At 36.4% G+C, this 24,014-nt stretch overlaps 1 protein-coding gene across 1 annotated transcript; it reads left to right on the plus strand.

Moving 5' to 3' along the window:
- Window positions 1–2,930: 2,930 nt before the first annotated feature.
- LOC132280124 (uncharacterized) lies at window positions 2,931–23,961 on the plus strand. The gene is made up of 8 exons (XM_059782247.1): window positions 2,931–3,297; window positions 11,476–12,206; window positions 13,092–14,818; window positions 19,354–19,580; window positions 19,673–20,330; window positions 20,427–20,508; window positions 21,237–21,284; window positions 23,318–23,961. Exons 1-8 carry the CDS (start codon window positions 3,009–3,011, stop codon window positions 23,519–23,521), a joined length of 3,966 nt encoding a protein of 1,321 aa, XP_059638230.1. The 5' UTR covers window positions 2,931–3,008; the 3' UTR covers window positions 23,522–23,961.
- The last annotated feature ends 53 nt before the right edge of the window (window positions 23,962–24,014 follow it).

Below are 24,014 nucleotides of genomic sequence, written 5' to 3' on the forward strand. Positions count from 1 at the left end.
GTATAGACTTTTTTTGTTAATAGTAATTGCAACACCAAATTAGGTTTCCACCTCCACGTGTTGGTATCGTAAGAACCTTTACATGATTTTATAGTGGTTTGTCATCAAATTCAGACCTTTAAGATTTTGATGGCTGTCGGTTTAACTTTGTTTTCCCTTGTGACAGATTGTTGAGAAGGAGAAAATACTTTATTTAAAGCACAAGTTTAAAAATGAGTGTTAAAAGAATAAAATTATTACATTATACAGATGTACAAGTGTTAAGAGAATACAATTATTTCACTTAATAGATTTGGAGCAGCATAATATAAAAATATTATAGAAACCAGATGTGATTTAAATTCAAGTCTTTTGTACTTTCCAATATAATGAGATGTGTTCCTAATGAGATTAGACTATTGTAACTCATAAGAGATACTCACTACCTTAGAATTTTGAACTCTATGTTGTCCTACCAACCAAATAAAAATTGTCAAACCTATAATTGGTAAAAGACTACAGGATCTACAAATTAGATTTAAATATGAGTGAGAGAAAGAGAGAGACATTGTCATGCCCCGAATCCTAGTGACCCGATGCATGAATCGATACAACCAAACCTAACCAGAAATCCGAGTCCCATATGCAGAAGCTATAAAAGAGATGCCATCAACTAAGGTGATTAAAACCTATAAGACATTAAATATGGTCTCCAGGAAACCCATACTAGCCATGGAATAGCTCAGGAAGGGACCCACAAGGGTCCAAAATCAATTGGCCAACATGCCTCAAACCGGTCGGCCGATGGGGTCAACCGATGGCCTTGTACTGGTCGGTCAAAGGTAGTTTATCGGTTAGTCAAAACAACCCTATAAATACATGCTCATTGTCTAAATTATTTTGAGATAACGGTCGGCCGTTATCTCCAACCAATCGACCGAAACTTTATAGATTAGCTAGAATGGACCTTTTTCAAGGTCCTAAGCCAAAAACTCATCCTAATATATACATAGGCATGTCTAAGAGGTAAAAAATGATGAGTCTAACCAACTCAAGTCACTTATGTCATGGTATGGTAATTGTGAACCAATGAGTGTGTGCAAGCATACATGAAAGGAGTACAAATTAAGGAAGAAACAATACATTGAAATAAAATTGGCCTTATAGCCTCATTACATCATTTATCCAAGTATCAATACATGAAGGATGGAGTAGAAATCACTCAGGAACTCCAAAAGGTGCAAGTGAGTTCCCGAGCCATTTCCCTCTTCAAATAATACAATCATCTGAAATAGATATATGTCCAAGCTAAACATACATGGCCAAAACATGCTACACATAGCATGGCAAAAATAACAACTATAAGTCTAAAAATGTCATCAAGGCTCCAACTAAGCTGGAAAAGATCGAGGGGGATCCTCAAGGGTGATACCCTTTCTTGAAAAAGATATATAAATGGGTGTGAGCAAATAATACTCCGTAAGGAATGTGGTATGAAGATAAACTATGTTTCCTCGAATCCTAAAACCATAATATGGCTAAGCAATGCAAGGGACATGCTTCCTAACGTCTAATCTTAATGGAACATAAAAAGGGAGCATCTTAAGCTATCATGTAACGATAATGCAACCATTTCACTATAAGCAAGCATGTGCACTTATAATGAAAAGAAGTTGAACCACAAGTTGCAATTTTAACACATGAATGCTAACTTGAAAATTAAATTCGAAATCAACAAATGCGATAAAACTCAGAACAAACCCATACTCCCAGTCACATAGCCATGCTATGCACCAATAATAAATAGTCATTCTTGGGCTACTAACCCGTCGCAACTATTCGATGAAATTGTGAGAGAGAGCCTAAGCCTAGCCAAGTCCAATCCTACCACCTTACTTACCTTAGCACCCCCCAAAAACCTATCTACAAGCCTTGGCTTAGCCCTCACTGAATTGGGCGAAAGGAATAGGTTTGAGCAAGCAATGGAGGGAAGTTGCAACCAAGTTTCACCTCGAGAGCTGAACCCTCATTTCAAAATAACAAAACCCTTGAGTATCTCCCAATATCAACATACAAAGTCCACAAGGTATGTGACATTTGTTTAATTAATTTTTTTTAAAAAAAAATCATTAAAGTAATAATAATATATCTTTACCAAAGTCGAATCAAAGTATTCAAAAAATTTTAAAAATTAAAATTATTAAAAATTTGAAACAATTGCTATAATAAAAATTATTTTCTTTCTCGTATTAGTTTTTCATATATTTATTTAGGTTGCACTTTCTTATTTTAAAATTATATTGTTTTAAGATATATATGCACATACTAAAATTAACATTATACAGAAAATTATATTACCATTATGCTTAAAATTTATAAACTTTAATTACATAATACAAGTTGGGGTGATATGATGGATTTTTGAATATTAGTGAAGTTTTTAGATATTTTTCTTAGTAAAGAGAGTTATATGCCTGATTTTGAATAGTATAGGAGGTTTTTATAATTTTAATTATGGAGACCAATTTTGTCATTTCACATGTCAGTTAACAACGTTACGAAATGAGGGTAAAATGATTACATTTACTAGCTCTGTGGATTATTTGTTAGTATAAAAAAGTTATGTGACGTTTTGAAATGGTATAAGGGGTTTTATGATTTTAACCGTATTAAATATGTATATAATAATTAAATATTTAATCAAACATATACAAAATGCAAGGAATCCAAGAAATGATATGATTGTAAATTTATAAGTCATTTAAGGGGTATTTTAATCTTTTTATGTAATTCTTGGTGTTGTTACAATTTGCACGTGACCGGTAAGAGATTAATTCTTGGCGTTAAAATCAAATTATATATTTGTGTGAGAGTATGACAAACCTCAGGGTGGTTGGTTTAATTTACTCAATTTCTCCCAAAAATTGAAAATAGAATAAAAGATAAATTCGGTTAGTGAAAATCCATTAGCCGAAAGGGGGAGGCGACTGCGTGACACTTTTCTGACTCTCTCTCTCTCCCTCTGCGCCATGGCTTCGGCGGAGCAACCTCTGAAGAAGCGAAAGCTTTACGAGCCGCTTCCTGAACCACCACTGCCGCTGCATATTACACCCTCACAACCACCCCAAACCGTCCACCAGAGCTTCGTAGCTCCACCGCTTCCACAGGAAGAAATTATGAGAAGACGGAGGAACAGGGAAGAGATTCGAAGCTTATACGACTGTTACAAGCGAATCAAATTCTGTGTCTCTCGGAAAGACGCCCGTCTCATGTCAGACCTCGAACAGGTCTACCTTTCTTTCATCACTGCTTCTAGAGGTCAGAATTTTTACTCTCTTGCGGTTGAATCCACCTTTATCTTGTATGATCTCGTGTTTTCTTTTTAATACCCGAAAAGGGATTTTTTGTTTTCTTTCCTCATTCCATCTTACTGTATTAGAAATTTTGATTTTTTATTTTCTGGTTAGCTTCATTGTGTTGGAAGTGATACTCATGACTCATGGGGTTTTTGCAACCCACAAACACCCACCAAAATAACAATAGTAATAATAATGCTTGGTTGCCTAAACATTGAGGAAAAGAGAATTAAGAGAAAATAAAATGCCCCCTTTTATCTATAGACATTATTTGTGTCTTCCAGTGCCAAAATTCTGTAACAAAGTCTACTATTAATTGCAAAGTGAGAGGGATTAAGATATCTTCTATGGTAATCAGAGTAATGAAATCAAAGAAACCCTTTTTCTAACATTTTATGAAGTCCTTTGAAGAATGTGAGTTATGCGCCTTACATAAAACTCAAGATGATGTGATGACGATAATGCTTATGTCATGTTGGTTTCTGTAAGAGCACTTAGACACTTGTAAGGATGATCACAAGAAGTTGTTTTTGAAATCCGAAAGCCCTAACATCACATGTGAATTTGTTCTAGGATTTGGACTCCTTATTACCTGCCCGCTTTTGTTAGTGAATTATTATCCTGGCTTTGTACACTTTTCCTTCTTTATGTAACTATCATCATCGAGTTCATACTAATTCTTGTTCAATTTGTCACCTTTCACGTGATGGTGCCAACAAGTTGAAGGTAAACAAGGGAAAAGAAAGCTGGATGAACATTGGTAACACCCACAAGTTTACCCATTTTGAGAGGAAATCAATCATCTTTTCTATTGTTGGTGAACTTCCTTCAATTCAGGCCTTTGTTTTCCACCGCATAATTTTGAAGCTAGGAAAACTAAACTCTGACATCATTTTGATAGCAGGCCAACCTAAAAAATGATGATAGAAATGTTAATTAATTTTTAAACGGGCAAGATTGTAGGTGATCAAGTTAAGGTGATGGCAAGGGGCATGAGGCTAGGATTAACGGATGGGAATGGAAAAAGTCGGATTGTAATTGTATGGAATTATATTTCTTGTAATTTACTAATTAATTAGCACTGGTAGAGTAAGGGCTTTAGAGGTTCAGATTGGTGCTTTAAAGACTTAAATTAAGCTAGAGATTGAAAATAAGGATGTTTTAGATTATTTTATGACCAGTAGTTGAAATGGCTCTTCCAGGAAAGAGAAAATCGAAATACTTGGGATTGTCTAGAACTTTTTTTTTTTGTAAATAATAATAAATTAAAAAAGGCATTCAATAGGGGAACGCGTCCCATGAACATTAGAGAAACCGGGGTCTAAGGCCCTAATGAATCCAAAAAAGAAATTAAATCATCAGAAGAGGAACAAGAACTCCTGTTCACATAATTAAAGAGAGAACGAATAATAAAAAGTTTCAGTGTCGTTGTAGACGACTCCTTCCCTTCAAACATTCTACTATTTCTCTCCTTCCAGATGCACCACCAAATACAATGTGGGACAGATCTCTATTGGGATTGTCTAAAACTTAGAGAATGTATAGATTGAATAAAAGATTATTCCTTCTAATCATTATTAAGATATTTCTAAACAGAATGGTGTTTGAGGAAGCTAGATGGTGAGTTCTTACTGTCGAGAAAAATTAGAAATAACCCTAATAAAACTTAGAGTTCTAGATCAGCAATAAATTATTCCTCTGTTAGGAATTCTGAAAATTACTTAAATTAAACTAAGGGAGTTCTTCTACTTAATCCGATAAGGCTTTTATGTCCAGCCTTGGCTATCATTTGTTGATTTTAATGCATGAACTAGTAAACATTGTCAAACCCATATGTGCAAAGTAGCACAAGTTTGCTGAGAAAAAAAATCGTATAGAGACCTATATAGCATGTATAAGGACTTGTAATCTACACAACATGAAAGTATGCTAACATGGAAACTCTTGATAAACCAGGAGGCTTGACATGATAACGTATGTATATTCTTATAAATGCAATTGAATTCTATATGATTTTAGTTGAGTTATCTAATAGACTAATATCTATGCCAACAATTGCAAAATTAGAAATGAAATTCAACAAATGTCATTCAACTTAACCTTAAGAAACCATGATACTGCCTAGTTTACTGATGCTTCTGCTTTCATTCTATATTTCTTTCAGCTATATTTCTTGGAAAATTAATAAGTTTTGTGGCATGCATAACCTTGGTTATCCATATTTGTGATATCAACGTTTTGTAAAAGATTTAGTATATGTTTAGGCATGTACTCTCAACTTAGTCCCTCTGAAGACGTGACCACGAAAAAGTGTCCATCTACTTAGATAGAGAGCTGTTATCCATACTTGTTAGATATATTTTGTAACTTATACTTGAATGTCTGGAATAACCATGATAAAGCATCGGTCTAATACCTAGAACTCAATATAGTGACTATAGTTGTAGAAATAATTCAGTGAACTACAGAATTTGCAATCATGATAGCAAACTAAAAGACTACCATTGATCTAATTGAATGAGCCTAATGAGGCAATGGAGCAACAACATGCCCAACTCAACCAAGCTTTAATCCAACTAGTTGGATTTTGGTACACAAATCATGTATTGCCATTGCATTCTTTCTAATCCATATCTTCATTTAGATCACATGCTGTCATATATATTCTTACTATCTAAGACCAAGTTAAATTTTCCCTTCCCTTAGTCTTACTATTAATGTGGATTATGTAACTCTTCTTCAACAGTGTAGTATTGATCTTTTGTGCACATGGCCTAATCATTTAAGTTGATTTCTCTTATTTACACTATGTTTGGAACCCCATGATTTCATAGGAGTTGGATTTCAAAAGGAATTTCACTTGTTTGGAACGATAGGATTTTAAAAGGGAATGGGGTATTAAAAGGAATGGGGTTTGAAGGGATTCCAAAGGAAATATTGTAAGGTTGAGAAATCCTAAAAGCAATTGAGAGAATTTGAGGGGATTTGGAAAATAACTACTTATCTCTCATTTTTGATTTGTTTGGTATTCATTGGGTTATGCCTCGGACATTTCGGGATTTGCTGGATATTTGGAGGGGCCAATGGGTGGGGCTCAGGCGAGAGTCTTCTGGAGGGTAACCCCCTTTTGTGTTTGGTGGAGCATTTGGAAAGAGCGGAATAGAAGATCTTTTAATGGGAAGGAGTCCTCCATTGGGGTGTTGAAATTCTCTATTATTTGTACTCTTTTTTGTTGGGGTTGGGGGAGAGATTTTTCCTCCATTGACGATATTGTGGCCTTTTTGGGCTCCTTGAGATCATAGTTTCAGTTTTTGTATAGCTCAGGACGCGTTCCCCTTTTGAACGCCTTCTAATACATTTTACTTATCAAAAAATAAAAATAAAAATAAAAATTACCCTTCTACAAATCACTTTCACGTCTCTCATTCTACAAATCTTTTTCACAATTTTCACGTTTTTTTTTTTTTTTTTTTCACAATTTTCACGTTTGCCATTCTTAAATGGTACAAAATCTATTTCCTTTCAAGTTCCTTTACAAATTCTAGTTTATTCTGAACGTGCAAATAGAATGGAATTTTAATTACAATCCAATTTCTTTTCCAATTCCAATTTTAAATCCCAAAAGAATTCGGTTCCAAAAATGAGTGCCACCTCAATCAACTCACAAATGTATGTTGTCTTTTCTTACTGAGCATTCATATCAACTTCCACATCTCGGTCGTGCTTATCTCATTCTATTTCAAAGGATGACTGATCTGATGGTTATATATTAAAATTTTCCTTTCATTATTAAAAGTATATGTCAATACACCCTAATATGCACTCCATTTGATATATTTAGCTTCCATTAGTAATCGTACTTAATTAGTAAGTTTATTGCCTTTTTTTTCCCAAGCAAACTTTTTATTAACAAAACAAAACAGTACAAGGCTAAAGGAAAATCCAGCAAATAGAAAAAAGCAAAAACCAACAAGCACCGAAACTAGAAGAATATATTCTGGAAGGAATAAACTCTACCAACCAAAGGGAAGACCACCAACTGAAAACAGGCTTATGCCAAAATATAGGACGCCCATACAACAAATGGAAAGTGAATGACCATTTTAGCTGATGATGGCTACACATCCACTGAAGAAGCAAACAGTATCTAAGCTCCAAGCCTAGTTCTCACTTTGGTTTCCATAAACAGAATTCCAGCATAAACCACCACCAAGCAATCCAGCAGCTATTCACTTTTGAATCTAAATCAGCTTAGACAAGACATTATGAATGTCAGCAGTCCTCAAGCCCAAAGCATCACAAACCTCCCAAACAATCAATCTAACAACTTAGTCTGGACTAGGAGCAGAGCAATTATGGAGTTTTTGGTTTCTGGATCTCCAAATGTTCCACAAAGTAGCAGTAAAACTTTGTCTACAGAATTCATGCCTCTTGAGTTTTTCGATTGAACTGAGCAATAAACTATTATACCACTTGATTTAAAGATTGAATATTGATCCTGTTCCATTGTAAAATTTCACCGATCTTTATCCACATCATCTGAGCATACTTACAAGCAAAGAAGAGATGATCTACTATAAGTCTATATCTACAGCTTGCATACAATTATGACAAATAGGAATTACAATCAGACCTCTCTTCTGAAGGTTTGTTAATGAGGGTATTCTGTCCAATAGGATGGGGCAAGAAGTGAAATATGCAGCTGGTCTTCCTATGGTCCAACATAATCTAAACCAATCCTTTTTAGAGTTGGGATGTCTACCATTCTTCCAGACATATTTGAAGCTAAAGTTTCCATTTTTTCACAGAAATGGCCATTACTTGAAGATACAGGAATTGAGGAGATTTGATTCCAAATTTCTATTCCAGGATCCATGTGAAGTGGTTTGCACCATGCACATTGTGAACCGAGGTACTTATAAATGCATAGTTAGGAAGATCCAACTGTCTTCTAGTTCTTTGACCAAAAACTTGCAAAAGAGTGGACCCATTCCACCAAGGATCCATAAACAGTCTCAACCTCTAACATTCCCCACTCTAGTGGATGTATTTGCAATTTTAATTTCCCTCACTTCCAACAGATGATTCCAGAACGAAAAGAACTTCGACTTAGGAGTATAACACCATATAGAAGGATTAGCAGCTTTTGATGGCCTTAAACCAGGTAATCCATCATCTGTTTTTGTCTTGAACAAAGTCCCAGAACAGAGTATCTTTAGCATCCATGTTAATTCCTATGATTTTCCTTATACCAAATCCTCCTTCATCCTTAGGTCTAGTTTCATAATTCCATTTCAACAGGTGGATTCTCTTCCCATTCTCTTTGTTTCCCCAAACAAAGGATTTCATCAGTTTATCTACAACTGAGCTGGTATATGCTGGAATTTTGAAAGTTGAGCACTAGTAGTATAAAAGAGAAGACCTAATCAATTCCACTCTACCTGCTACGCATAGGCTGGCAGAAGACCAGCAATGGAGATAAATAAAACGGAAGCGAAGAGATAAATAAAACAAGTAGAACACACAGATATTACATGGTTCAGCCACTAGGCCCTACATCCACGGCACAAAGAGCCCAAAGGGTTACATCACTTTTATAATACTCTCTCAATTCATACACAATACAATGGTGGAGGCTCCTTTATATAGGAGAAGAAACTATGAGTGGGAAGAGATAGAAAATAGGAAACAAGGAGGATTTTTCTCCACTGATTCCTCCATTAAATCTTCAGTAGTTACTAATGGTGATTTTTATAGTTATTAAAGGTGGTTTACAAATGAAATTTCTTGTAAGCCCTTCAAATCCAATGAACCAATCAAATTTAGTAAAGAAAATTATTAATTATTATAGTAATCCTTATAATAACATCCTAAAATGCACCCAAAAAAAAAAAAATTACAATGATTTTATATTATTTTCAAATTTAAATTTTACATTACTAATTTGGCCCCCCAGTGGAAAATTTCTGGTTCCGCCCCTGGCTTGAGGCTCCTTTCTATCATTGGCAAGCCAAAATATGTGATAGGGGAGGATCCCACTTTTATATTTAAGATCCTAATCAATCTTCTGTGCCTCCTCACAGATTTTGATAAGAATATTTGACTTTCTCATGACTAACAGCCAGCCCAGAAATAGAATGAAATTCAGTTAGCAAAGACGATATACACCTAGCTATTCTCATGTTTTCCTTGGTGATCACAATTAAGTCATTGACCAAGAAATTATGAAAAAGCTCAAAACCCCACCTTCTGAGGAGTATGACACAGCTTAAATCTGCCTTCATTGACTTCCTCTTGAACCATAGTAGAGAAGAATTCAGTAATCAAGGTAAATAATAGAGGAGAAAGGAAGCACCCTTGTCTCAGGCCCTTCTGAGGTTGAAAGAAGCCAGCGGAGGAGCCATTAATCAAGATAGAAAATGAAGTTGCAGTGACACATTCTTTAATCCAACCAATCCATTTCTGCCCAAATATGTAAAGATTGTAATGAGTTAAACAAGAAAGACCACGAGACTGAGTCATAGGCCTTCATTTGGTCTATTTTGATAGCGATGGATGAATCTTGTTGAAATTAGATCCCCTGATCAATTCATGGATTGTACTGATATTATCATGGATGCTTCTATCTTTTATAAAGGCATCCTGTTCTGAACCCACCAAATCATTAAGCAAGGTACTTAGCCTATTTGCCAATTTTTTACTCGAGTTGTGCTTCTTTGGGATGAGACAAATGAAGGAAGAATTGATGACCTTTGGAAGTTTAGACTGCAGGAAGAACTGGACTGCTCTTTGGATGGATAGTTCTGTTTCCTTTCCTTAGAGGGATAATTATGCTTCTTTTCCTTGGAAGGAAGTTTGGCGCACCAAAGCTCCCCCCAAGGTTGCATTCTTTGGATGGACGGCTGTTTTGGGGAAGATCTTGAGAGTCGACAATCTGAGGAAGAGGCGTCTAACTTTGGTGAATTGGTGCTGCATGTGCAAGAGGGATGAGGAGTCGATCGATCATCTTCTCTTGCCTTGTCTGATGGCTCAAGATGTGTGGATATGTTCATGTCCCTTTTTGGTGTTAATTAGGTTTTTCTGGGCTCTTCGAGGAGCATATTTGAGGCTTGTCATGGGTGCATCGTCGGTCCGATTGCCTGGGATGTTTGGAGAGTGGTCCTATATGTATTGGGTGGGGTTTGTGGTGTGAAATAAATAGGAGATCTTTTGATGGGGGTGGAATCTCCCATTTGGGTGTTGAAATTGTCCATTTCTTATACTCTTTTTTGTTGGGTTCATGGGAGAGATTGTAAATATTTGGAGGATATCGCAGATTTTGTGGATAGCTTGATGGTATAGGCATTCTTTGGTTTTTTGAGTTGTTTGGTTGTATTTGTTTCCTTGGGCGTCCACCCTTTTGAGCTTTCTTAATGAAGGTTTACTTATTATAAAAAAAATAAAAATAAAAATAAAAAACTGTTCCACAATTTCACTCCCTAGATTTTTGGGCTGCAGTCTTGGATGCCTTTAGTTTCATATTTTTAAATTCAGATGATTGCATCATTTTATTACTTTGTGTTTGCTACATTATCTGATTTACAAGCATGTTCTATGCAATTTCACCTTCCTTTTTGGATCAGGTTCGAGGCTTGCATTATGCCTAGTTCTTTGTATCATTAATTTTATCAGCAGAGACCCCAGTCGTTTATTTAAATTTATTCGGTCCAAGTAACATGTTAGGTAGGATTATTTTAGAGAAACTAGGATACGTCTTTCTTTTTTATATTTCTTGGACAACCTTTCCTTGTATTACTAGTTTATCCATACCACCATCAGTGTGCATTTGGGCTCTAGCCTTCTTTTTTCTTATTAATTTTTATAGTAAATTGCAAAGTATAAGGTGGAAGCAATGAAATATAAGAACTGTCTTCATGACAACTAGGTGTTCCTTTCGAGAAAAGCACAGAGTGCCCTGTATCCTTATACTGACAGGTTTTGTATATTGCTCGCAAGTGCTTGCTGTGTTGTCAAAAGGATACCAAGTCATAAAGGATTTTACATCCTTTTGTTTTTGGCGAAAGATAGAGAAAATCTATATATCCTTACTGTTCAGAATTTTAACATTTTTTGGATTTTAAAGATGCTGCTGACTTTGTAGGTTGTACAAGTGTACAACGGATTGTAGCAGATCTCATCCCCCGATATGCATCGTTCTGTCCAACTGCCCTTGAAGCTGCTGCTAAAGTTACTATTAATATGCACAATTGGAGCTTGGCTGTGATAAATAGAGGAGAGGATGCTGATGGTGTTGCATTTGAGACTGCTAAAGCTTGCATTTTTGGTCTAGCTGATATCTGTCACACTGCTTCAGCGGAGGCACCAACATCATCTGTTATCCGAGGAATCTGTTCTGCTGTTTTTTTAAATGTTCTTACCTTCTTCATATCTTCTTTAGAGGGAGAGGATATCTTTCAGACTGTTGATAGAGAAATTTTAGTGATTCAAGATTCTGCTGAGATCTTTTCTGAGCTCAAGCAGAAGTTATCAGATGAAAATGATTCTGCAGTGCTAAAACTATCCAAGTTCCGTTCACTGTGCCTTCTCAGGATTTTTTTTTGCTGTCCAAAAAATTCACTTGCTGCGTGTTTTGAACTCCTTAACTCCACTGCAACGGATAAAGAAGGACGTTACTTCCTTTGTCAGGTGACCAGCAAGCTTGGTGCCGGTGATGTGGCTTATAATTTGAATAGCACAAGAAATGAACCTAAACCATCCGCGGGATCTATTGAAACAGGCAGCGAAGGCAATGAGGTTATTAGTGAGCAACCAATTTCTGATGACAACCATGCTTCAGAGAATGCTGTTCTAAAGAACTGCTTGCTGGGATTGGTAATACTCAAGAGTTGCTTCAGATCTTAAATGGATGTTATGCATGTACTTTGCAGTGATCACTTCTAGTATTTTAGTTCTTTATTCTGTCTATATGAAGTCATAGGGGTATCTGATTGTTGATTTAATTAGAGATTCTTTTTGGCTAATAGATTAAGATCTCTATTTTAGTTAGTCGTGTGCCTCTCATCTCTTTGTTAATTTCTTAATCGGACGAATTTCTGGCAGGCCTGTTTTTAATGTCTGGATCTATTGAAATTACCTTCTTTTATAGTCTTTGGTGAAAGTATCCTCGTGTGTTTAGAATGAAGTTTTCATTATTATTATTATTATTTTCAACTTGTGTGTTGGATATGACCAAGGAGGCGTGTATTTGTGGCTGGTTAGCTTTTTATGGTGATTTCTAAACAAAATTATTTGTTTCCTGTATTAGTGTCTTTGAGGTTGAGTCGAAGGTGATTTTGATTCTATGTGGATAATAGCCCTTTTGAAATTGAAACTGCAAGGGTAAGATGCTAGGCGGCATTGATGCCCACCTCCATGTTATATAGAATCTAGAATTTTAATTGCTATATAGATGGTATTGTAGTACTACAGAAATACTCATAATTGAAGCATTTTCTTTGTTATGGGATGAACATATGATAAATGCAGTTTTATGATCATGGTGCACTCATTTTTGTGTATGCCTTGCATACATTTACAATGTAGGACTTATGGTCCTAGAACGAGTAGGATCTATTTGTGGTTTCTTGTTAAATTAGTGGTATGAACCAGTGTGAGTTGAATCAAGCTATTAATTATGGCCTTGAACTGACTTATTAATATATATATATATATGGTCTTGCACTTATTTTGTCTTGTCTCTGGTCTTTGTTCATGCAGGTCATTGGCAAAAACCCTTCATTGAGAAGTTGGATATTTTTGAAGTATAAGAAGTTACACAGATCGGCATCTTCAGAAGTTGTATCAGAATTTATGTCTGTCCTAGAGGGGATATTGGGATCTTCTACAGAGTTGGTTAAGGGAGAAGACAGTCAAGTAGATAGTGATGAGGATGAGTATGATCCATCCAAATATATTAATAGACGATATTTGGTGCCTAAGATCTCTAATCAACAGGAAACATCTTCTGAAGTTTCTGGAATGGAGTGTACTTCAAGAGTTTATAATGGATCTGGTAATGATGATTTGGCAGACAAATATTCAGGTCAATATTTGAAGCCCCACAGTGTGGTAGTTCCTCTTGAACCCAATCGCCGCTCAAATTCAAGTTCAAATCATGATAGTGGAGGCTCAAGGTCCATGGATTTTGAGACAGGAGAGCAAGGAGATTTATCCCGTGGTAGATCTTCCACTCCCAGGGAACTGTTGAACAATCAGTTGCTCTCACCTGTAACAAGAAAGCCATTAGACTTCAGGACTAATTTGTTTGAAAGTAGGAACTACTTTGGCCAAGTTGACAAGAATCAGGTTTCAAATGTTGATCTTGGTTTACCTGCATCAAGATCCTCCAGCAGATGCTTAAATAATGCTTATGAATCTCCTAAACATCATCTGGCAGCAGCTAATTCTTCTTCGACAAGTCAAATTATTTGGTATGCTGATGGGGATCCTGCTGCCATGGAAATTTTTTCAGCTTCTAAACAGCTCTGGTTGGGTTCTTTAGGCCCTGAAGCATCTGAAAATCTTGTGAGGTTTCAATTTGAGAAATTTGGTCCTATAGAACAATTTTTATACTTGCCATTTAAAGGATTTGCCGTGATTGAGTACAGAAATATTATGGATGCGATAAAAGCTAGAGAAGTTATGCGTGGACATTCCCCTTGGGGTGCCTGTCTTCGCATAAAATTCTTGGATATAGGATTGGGAACCAGGGGCGTTGTAAATGGTGTTGCAGTTGGTTCTAGTTGCCATGTTTATACTGGAAATGTTTCTAGCCGATGGGCCAAAGATGATATCATGCACGAATTGATGAAAGTAGTTTACAAAGGTCCTCGTATGGTTACTGATCTTACCAGTGAAGGTGCATTGCTGATGGAATTTGGGAGTCCTGAAGAAGCTGTAACTGTAATGGCACATCTCAGACAGCGCCGTAAGGAGAATCATAACCATCCTCCAGTCGATGTCGGGAGGCATATGGATGCTGCAGTATCTGGGTCTGCCTCTATTCATGTTGACTTCAGAAGCAACAACCCTGGAACTAATATTATTGAATCACCTCATGGTCCAATGTCACTTGAGAGCCCTGCTGACAGCTGTAGGAAAAGGATGTCTCGACTATCCTCACTGCTTTCGTCATTATGTACAAAATATAATATTAACCATATATCTGGAAACTATAATGCCTCTTCAAGGGAAGAAGATCGGTTGCCAACAAACACTCTCTGGATAAATGTACCGAATGTGAGCCACCCCTGCCTCACTGATGATGAGCTGATGACTGTTTGCAATCTTGCTATGGGTAATGTGGGGTCTGTTGTCAGGTTAATCCGAACAAATATGCAGATGAGTTCTTCTTGGTTTGTGGAATGCAGCAGCTTAGATGCTGCAAATACTCTTTTGAAGAATCTTCAGGGTTGTCCTGGGATTTTCTTCCAAATAGAATTCAGGTTTGAATTGATATCCTAGCTGCATCTTCTTTTCTTGTTTATAAATCACTTCGACGGCATAATTAATCGAGAAATAACTTTGGATGGGTCTTTCTATTCCCCATGACTAAATTATTACTACCTCCGTCCCATATTAGTTGTCCATTTCGAAAAATTTGACCCACTGCCACTTTTTATTTTTGAGTCATTTGAGGTCATTTTTAGTCATATTCCTTTTATATACTTAAATACTACCTATATCCCATATTAGATGTCTACTTCGGTAACTTTGACTTACAAAAATTGTAAGTCAAAGTTTTTGAAGTGGACAACTAATATGGGACGGAGGTAATATGAATCTAGCCACTGATTTGATGACCTTTTGCTAGATGTATCTGTCCTGAAAATCTCATAATTCTAGGTTTTGAACTAATTTGTGGATTACATGCCATTCCTTTTCTTTCCTTGTTTTCTATTTTGTATATTGTTCACCTCTAGATATCGTTTTATGACCTTAGACTTTGTCTTTGCAATCTATGATGGCTTTAGACATGGTTTGTTATTTGTGTTGATTTTTTTTTTTTTTTTTGATAACTAGTTATTTGTGTTGATTTTACATGGTGTTTTAATGCTAGGGGTCTGGAGAGAAGTAAAGTAAAATGCTGAATAGTTTTCTGGGTAAGTAGTGGCTTTAGCAAAGTAAAACTTTCTGCTTGAGTAATAGTTATGGGATTCAAGAATTGTAGGATGAATGCAGTTTGCATGCTGAAGAAGATGATGGAAGTGATTACTAATGTGATCCTAAGAAATTTGTATATAGGTCAAATTGTTTATCAATACTCTTTTAGGGGTTGTGGTTGGGGTGCTTTTGATTTGGGAAAAAGAGGGTTGTGGATAAAGTGGATGAGAGGTATGTTCCTTGTTTGTTTTGCAATATAGAGGACCGCTCTCAGTGGGTACTCTTGGAGGTGTATAGGCTATATGGGTTTCAAATGGTGAGAGTTAAAGGTGGAACTTAAGAGGATGGGGGTTAGATGACAGTTGCCATGAGGTATAGGAGGCAACTTTAGTTTGATTCATTTGTGGGAGGATCTCTACGGCCATGGAATTGTTATCCGACTTAAGTGGTTCTTATAATTTGATTGATTGATTTCCCACTTGAAGGTGGATGCCTAACATGGTTATACAACTAAGAATCCTTTGTCAGCATCGAGGTTGGATTGGTTCTTGATTTCCTAGGATAGGGAGTAGCACCTGTTGTTTAGACATCTCTGCAGTGGCATGTGTATTATGTGCTCACAGTTGTTACATAGTAGTAAGGGACTGTTTAGGGCTCTGCAGGGTTGGCTGGAGGGCTATAAGGTGGAGGGCTCCCTGGCATTTGTGTGTCTCAGAAGCTTAAATTTTTGAAGATTTAAAGAAACAGGAAGAAGGAGTGTTCTGGAAGTGTTTAAAGAGTAGGGTGGCAGCTAAAATTAAGTTGTTGAATATGAAAGAAAAAGCTAGGGATTTTTGTGGAGGAGGAGAAGGCTTGTGGCAGAGAGGAAGAGGGAATTGGGGAAAAGTAGAGTTCAGAGAGGTGAGTTGGAGATAAAATCCGGTCGAGGGGATAAATTAGTAAGTTTTTTCATAGAACTGCAGGATGATGGATAGCATCGGCAAGGCTATTATTGATGGAGTTGTGAGCTGGGGAGTGGAGATAACAGTTCGATTTTCGGATTAGAGGCTAGACACGGGGTTTAAAAGTGGAGGCAAGGTTCTCAGTCACAGATGTGGCCGCCAATGTGGACACGGTAAAGGGTAACTGCTGCAGGGTATAACAGGGTTACGTAGTAGACATCATTGTTGAGGTTGTGAATTATTTGGACCTCTCACCCCTTGGCACAGTATGCATCTATACGCAACTTTTAACTACATAATGCAATAAATTTGGGTTACTTATAATGACTTTTAGTGGATTTTTTTTTTTTTTTGAAGGTAAATAATATGAATAACGGTCTACACATTGAATTTGAAGTCTGTCTTCAAGAAATTTACTAATCTGTATTACTTCTTTATTGCCACAAATGTACTTAAAGATGAAATAATTGAAAGAAAAAAAAAATAAAAAAAGAAAGCATAATTGACATGTTACCTAATAAACCTTGTTAAAACAATATTATAGCATATCATTGCCGTAAACTAGAGAAACGATCCACATATATATAAACCAAAGTAAGGCTTGTCATACATGTCAAACACCATCTTTATGTAAGATTTTAAGTGAAAACGTATAAAATATTTCAAAAGAAAATTGAAAATTTGACTGATTATTATAAGATACTGGAAGGTTTTGATTCAAGACCTAAGTTCAATTCTCGTGAATCTTGAGCTCTAAAAGCTTGATCTAACCTTTAGACTGTGTTTGGAGGAGTGTGTGTCAGCTGCAAAAAGGGGAAAATAGGGATAAAAAATTAGGTTTAAAATCCATGGTGCCGCATTGCCGTTATGGTGCTATATCTATGATGCCGTTTCAGCTGAGGCTCTTGTGAAGAACTGCACGATATATTGGTGAGAATCTGGTCATAATGGCTGATACAATGTAAGGCTGCTAAAGTCCTGGTTTGAATTGAGGCGTTCAATAGGATAGTGACTAGATTAGCGGTATGGTATGTTGAGTTTTAATTTTTTTTCCTGGTTAGTGCTAAAAGTGGTCTATATCTAGCGGTGGAGAGATTTGAGGGTAATGGGAGGCTCAGAAAAGGTAGCATTTATCCTGGGAAAGGCCAAAGCTTTCAGAAGTCCGCTTGCCATCCTTCAGGCATATTTAATGTTCTTTTTCTCTTCCGTGGTTGAGTCATTGGAAAAGCTCCACAGCGGTTCTCTATGGGATTACTTGGAGGAGTTTAATGGATGTTATTATCATTCCTATGAGGGGAAGAGTTTTGTGTACAAAAAAATAGGTTATATTGTTAGGTAACTTGCTGTGAGGATGTGGTATAGGTAAAGGGTGTTTGTGGAGTGGAGTGGTGTGAATATATATATATATATATATATATATATATATATGATAGTGCATGCAGGGATTGGACCTCCCCTGAGCTCAGTGTGCCTGAACTCAGTGAGGTTATATAAAAGGCATAAAGATTAGATTGTCTGATCTGGGCTGATAAAGTTTCTTTGACGTACTATCTAAGATTCTTTTAATTAATTAATTATTTTATTTTTTATTTGTGCGTGTGTGTGTGTGTGTTTTGGGGACTGGGGCTTTAGAGAATTTTTGCTATTATCGACAATTATCTGACGTGGGGTAAGTTAACCTTATTGATGCTGCATGCACAAAGGACATGGGATAAGTTAACCTGATTGAGGGTTCAGTGGGTAATGTTGTTGTCGATTCTTGATGTAGTGGGCTCCTAGTTGGAGATGTGGCAGCAAAAGTATCAGGCCTGTTTGGAGAATTGGCCCCTTTGAGGTGGAGCATTTAATAAGCTTCAGGTAGTAATGCATGTGAACCTGTCTGTCTTTCTATTGAGGCTTCAAGGAAGGTTTCTGGTTTTTTCAGAGTAGTTTTTAAATGCATAGTATTTTTTCCTTTTTTGGTAAGATTGATTTTGGATGCCCTGAATTTACATGACAGTAATTATTTTGTTGTCTGCTTTGTATACTCAACATGTACTTCGTTTGCATCTCACTTGGGCACCTTTTAGTGATGAGTCTAATGATTTTTACTAATCAAAGCAAATAACTAATATATAAAATTGTCTATACATGTTTTGTATATACTTTAGTTTTATATTTGAAATGGTTTTTTATCCAATAGTTTGGGCCAACTTGAATGAAGACTAAATAAAATTGTCTATACATGTTTTGTATATACTTTAGTTTTATATTTGAAATGGTTTTTTATCCAATAGTTTGGGCCAACTTGAATGAAGACAGATTCGATTGTAGGTATCAGGTACAAATCGTATGACTACGTAGAGAATTTACCATCTAAGTTAGCTAGAACCTTCAGGTACAAATCGTATGACTACGTAGAGAATTTACCATCTAAGTTAGCTAGAACCTTCAGTTTTAAATGAATTTAGGTGTTACTATATTTGCTTTGCTCTAGTTTAAGTTGCAGCTTCACTTGATTTTGTTGAGTCTTCTTTGGTAGGTGTTATTTGGTAAGTCTGGAGTGACATTTCCTGCCTCTATTTTCTTGTTTGTTTATTTATTTATTTTTCTATTTCTTTTTCCCCTTTTCTGTCTTTCCCACTTCTACAGCTACGTCTTAGATAATCAGGACGGATAGTTGAAATGTGTGTTGAAGTAGTTAAATTTTCTAAGCAATTTTGACTATTGCGTGTATATTGCATAATAGTACCTCTTGCTAACTCATTGCTCAGCACAAATCCACTATGTTCTGAATTGTTGGTATTGGATACCTTAACATTTTAATTGTTTGAACATGTTCATGTGCTATTCGAGAGCAATAGTTCACCTCTGACAACTGTAGCCATTACTGGATTCAAAAACAAATTCTTTTTTCTTCTTATCTCATTAACAATTTTCCTCCATTCTTTGCACAGTCAACCCGGGAAGCACACTGCCACTCCTGTCACAGTGAAACCTGAGGGCAGTTCTCTGGAGCTTGTATCACCTGGATCAAATCCAGAAACTCATGGAAACACAATGCAAAATGAACATTCATTTCAATCAAAATGGAACTTTTTTGGTCGTATGGAGATGCCTGAAGTTGGTGCAAGGAAAGTCGATGGTTACGACAACAATATAGCAATCAATCCTTCACATGGAGGTGATATTCTATCAACAAAGATGTAATAGTTCATTCTTTATGCCAAATTAGTTGCATGCTCATGGTTTTTAGTTTTTCTGCTGACTTCTCAGGTGGTCCTGTTGTTTCTGGTGTGACTGAACAAATGTGGATGTATAAGAAACCGGAAACCGAGCTGCATCCTGCACCAGGGACTGTCCCATGCATACCCACACCGACACCAGGACCCACTATTCCACCACCACATCCTTTTCATCCTTCTCCATTCATTCGACCTGTCTATATTCCCCCAAACAGTTCCTGGGATGTCCGTGGTTCAAATCATCAGTTTCCTTTCAACCCAATCTCACCAGGTGTAATGCGCAACAATTTTCATGGCAGTTCTGTTACACCTCCTTTTCTACCTGCTTCAGTCACTCCACTCTCACAGCTACAGGGAGGCTCTATGCAGCATTTTGACCAGATGCTTCCTCTGCCTGTTGTGCCACCACCTTTAGCATCCCTACCACCTCAGTCTGACATGCCACCTCCACTACCTTCATCCCCACCTCCTTTGCCTGAGAATCAGCCACCTCTGGTTCCCCCACCACCTAGTTCTCCTCCTCCACCTCCTCCTGTGGAATTTTCCCACTCAGGAAGTTCTGGACAGTGTCTGCAGCATCAGTGGCAAGGCACTTTGTGTAAAAGTGGGGTTCATTACTGCACAATTTATGCTCATAGAGTGGACTCAGATATTTGCAAGTATTCAAATGCCATTTCTGAACCTGCAGAGTAATGACTTTATCTTCATTTGGTCCCTTTTTTAATTTACTGAGATGAAGGTCGTCTCTGATTATAGTTTTCTTTTTTCCTGGCTCACACATGCAGATGGCCTGCTAAATTAGATATGACAAAACGCACAGATTTTCGGCATGTGAAATCAACATTTTCTAGTACCCCACCACATAAAGTGAGTTACCAAATAGGCAAATACTCTCTCTCTCTCTCTCTCTCTCTGCACTGCCCATTTAAAATTATTGCATCAATTTTCGTGTATGTTTTTGGAAAAAGAAAAAAACACTGTAACCTTTAGCGTGCAACTTTTATTTGGAGTGTTTTTTTTTTTTTGTTTGCGCTCGATAGATCCTTTATTTGGAGTGTGGTTAGCTTCTATTGTGTCTAATTGTCAAAGCTCCCTTCATCCAAAATCTTAGTATGCATGGACTCGGTTTGAAGTGTATCCAAAAGTTTACGGATGCATTGACACGTCTTAAACATTGATACATGATTATGCTGATGATAGTAACATGTGGTACTATTGTTCTTCCAAAATAACCAATTATAACTTAAATTAAATGGGATTGGCAAAAAAAGAGGATTACATCTACTGTTGGGCTGCGGAAACTGCAGATTGCACTCTTTTTTTATTATTATTTATTTATTATTATTATTATTTTGTCTTGGCAAAGAAATCCCACAATGCTCTTGGAGTGACTCGAACCCTCTACCTTTCACTTGAAAGGAGAGGAGATACCATTAGACCTGGTACTCTTTTTTGCTGGTTTGACCGCCAAAAATATGGCCCATTTTATACCACATAAAACGGGTAGAATATTTTCTTTACCATTTGAGTTTGTTTGGGTTGAAAATAATGTTACCCTTGGATATGATATCTTATTTTTTTAATATGTGATGCAGAGAGAGGTATGCTGGCTCCTTCCCTCATCTGCAAGCGACCAAAAAGGCGTAAGTTGTCTTTTAATCTTCTACAGAAAAGTAATTTCTTCATTTATTTGATCACCTAAAAAGCAAATATGCATTACTGTAGTCTGCAAAGGCCTTCATTAAATATGATTCATTAAGAAATGGATAAATTACACTAACCTTCCTTTTAGTTAAGTGAAATTACAAAAGCCTACATTCGCTACCCTTTTGTAAATATGATTCATTAAGAAATGATAAATTACACTAACCTCCGTTCTAGTTAAGTGAAAGTACAAAAACCTCTATGCATTCAGGAAGTACACGCTACCCTTTTGTTAAAGGTCAAAATTGGTCAACTTCAAAAGTTTGAAATGTTAGCAAAATATATATTTAAAATGCCAGTTCTGTCCTTAAAATGTTGTAAAGAATAAAAAGCTTCTTTTCAATATGAGGGTAAATTAGTAAAATTATAATTTCCGTTAATCACCAACAACAAGGTCTGATGGGGAAGATCGGTGTAATTTTTTTTATATAGAGAGATCTCTATAATTTTTCTCAACTAAAGTGGAGGTCAATGTAATTTACCCTTAAGGATTTGTTATTAATTGTATGGACTTGAAATTTTATTATGCAACTGTTATAGGGTTCTTTATGTGAAAAATAATAATGGCAATAATTATACTTCCTAGTCGGCTGTTTATTAACAAAATACAATCTATAATCCCGTATCCGTTAACCAATTTGGATTCACGCAGGGGAGATCAACAATGGAAGCTATATGCTTAGACAATTAGTTGAAGAATGTAGGGGTAAGCAACAAGACCTACATATGATTTTTATAGATTTAGAAAAATATAATAGGGTCCCAAATAGATATAATTTGGTGGGCCCTACAAAGAAAACAAATCCCTTACAAATCATAAAAACTATCCAAGATATGCATATGAATACAAAAATTAAAGTTCATACCATCCGCGGTGACGCTAGTGAGTTTTCCATAAACGTAGGATTGCACCAAGGATTGGTGCCTATATCTATTTGCAATAATCTTAGATGAAGTAAAAAAAGAATTCCAAAACGAGATTTCATAGTGAATAGTGTTTGCTGATGATATCGTGCTTTTGGATATCTCTAAAGAGAACTTGCAATAAAACTAGAAATGTGGAGAAATACTTTAGAATCAGAAAGATTGAGAATATTAGTAGAACTACAATTGAATATACGGAGTGCAAATTTATTAAAGATTCAAACATTGGTAATATAATGATGGCACTTCAAAACCAAAGGATTATTTAAAACCACTACTTTAAGTATCTTGGATTGATAATTCAAAAGGATAGAGAAATGGATAATGATGTAACTAGTAGAATTGGAGTGGGTTGGACAAAATGGAGACAAGCTAATGGGATATTATGTGATAAAAAAAATAACACATAGACTAAAAGAAAATTTTTATAGGACTGTTATTAGACCAACTATGTTCTATGGAGTGGAGTGTTGGGCCCTAAAATAGAAACAAGAACGACGCCTTCATGTAGCAGAAATGAGAATGTTTAGATAAATGAGTAGAGTGATTAGAAGGGATAGGGTCACTAATAAAAGTGAGGAAAATTAGGTGCAACACCCATTGGTGAGAAAATTCGAGAGAGTAGACTTAGATGGTTTTGACATATACGTCAGAGACCTAGTGATGCGTCGGTCAAACGGGAAGGACTAGTTGTAATAGAAGGTAAGAGATGGAGAGGACGGCCAAAAATAATATGGGATGAGGTTATTAAATATGATTTTAAATAGTTAAATATAGTAGGTGAATTGACATATGATAGAAAAGTTTGGCGAGAGAAATCATGTGGCCGACCCCATTCATATGGGATCAAGGCAATGACGATGATGACAATCTATAATCCCATGATGTGCCTCCCAGTTATACTGCATTGCTGATAATAACAAACATGGAAACAGCTTTGTCAGGCGCGCACAAAGTCTTAAGAGTGTCCGTCCATGCACTTAGTACAAGTAATATAGAAAGAAGTTGAATTTGGTTCCTTCCTAATGTTTCAAGTTTGTTGATGCAGTTTCAGGATTTCGTGTCTTACTTGAAGCAGAGGGAGTGTGCAGGAGTAATTAAGATCCCAGCTGTGAAGTCCATGTGGGCGAGACTTCTTTTCATTCTTCCCCACTCGGTTGATGCATGTTCCATGCTTTCTATTTCACCCAGCCCATCAGATTGCCTGATTGCTTTGGTTTTGCCGAAAGAGACGAACTTTGAATGGGTATGATCTTTGTAGTTGATGATTGAGAGGAATAGAGCACAGGATCAGAGTGCCGGTTATGCTACATAAGTTTCAGGTGCCTTGAAATTGTGAAAAAGGCTCATCAGACTTCAGCATCTGAATGCTGTTTACACCGGAGAAGATGATACCTACTCTCTTTTTAATTTGAATGGCTTTGTCATTCTACAAGAGGGGTCGCATTTCTAATAAAACGATGTCACAGTTTTGTACATATGTTGAACTTTAGGACTGGTTCTTGGCTTTTAGATATAGAAGGAATGTGAAATTTCCTTTAGCTACAAATTTATATGTTGGACACAGCTCAGCTGTGGAGGGAGGAATCTGTAAATGCTTCCGGTGCAATATCTTCTTTTTCGCTTGCATACCCATTCGTTCTAGTTTTACAAGAGACTAATATTACACGTTTAGCATTTTTCATTTGCAAATAGTTGTAATATTTTTTTCATTTGCATTCTTAAAAATTGCTAATATTTTTTGC

This window comes from Cornus florida, unplaced genomic scaffold (assembly GCF_030987335.1).
Source record: "Cornus florida cultivar Cherokee Brave unplaced genomic scaffold, ASM3098733v1 CherokeeBrave_3.0.0_Hap2_Chr10, whole genome shotgun sequence".
Classification (NCBI taxonomy): Eukaryota; Viridiplantae; Streptophyta; class Magnoliopsida; order Cornales; family Cornaceae; genus Cornus; species Cornus florida.

Excerpts from the sequence above, each read along its gene's own strand:
- LOC132280124 (XM_059782247.1), top strand. The coding sequence starts at position 3,009 with ATGGCTTCGGCGGAGCAACCTCTGAAGAAGCGAAAGCTTTACGAGCCG. Across the intron at positions 3,298-11,475 it reads TTTCATCACTGCTTCTAGAG|GTTGTACAAGTGTACAACGG; the intron begins GTCAGAATTTTT and ends CTGACTTTGTAG. Across the intron at positions 14,819-19,353 it reads TTCTTCCAAATAGAATTCAG|TCAACCCGGGAAGCACACTG; the intron begins GTTTGAATTGAT and ends TTCTTTGCACAG.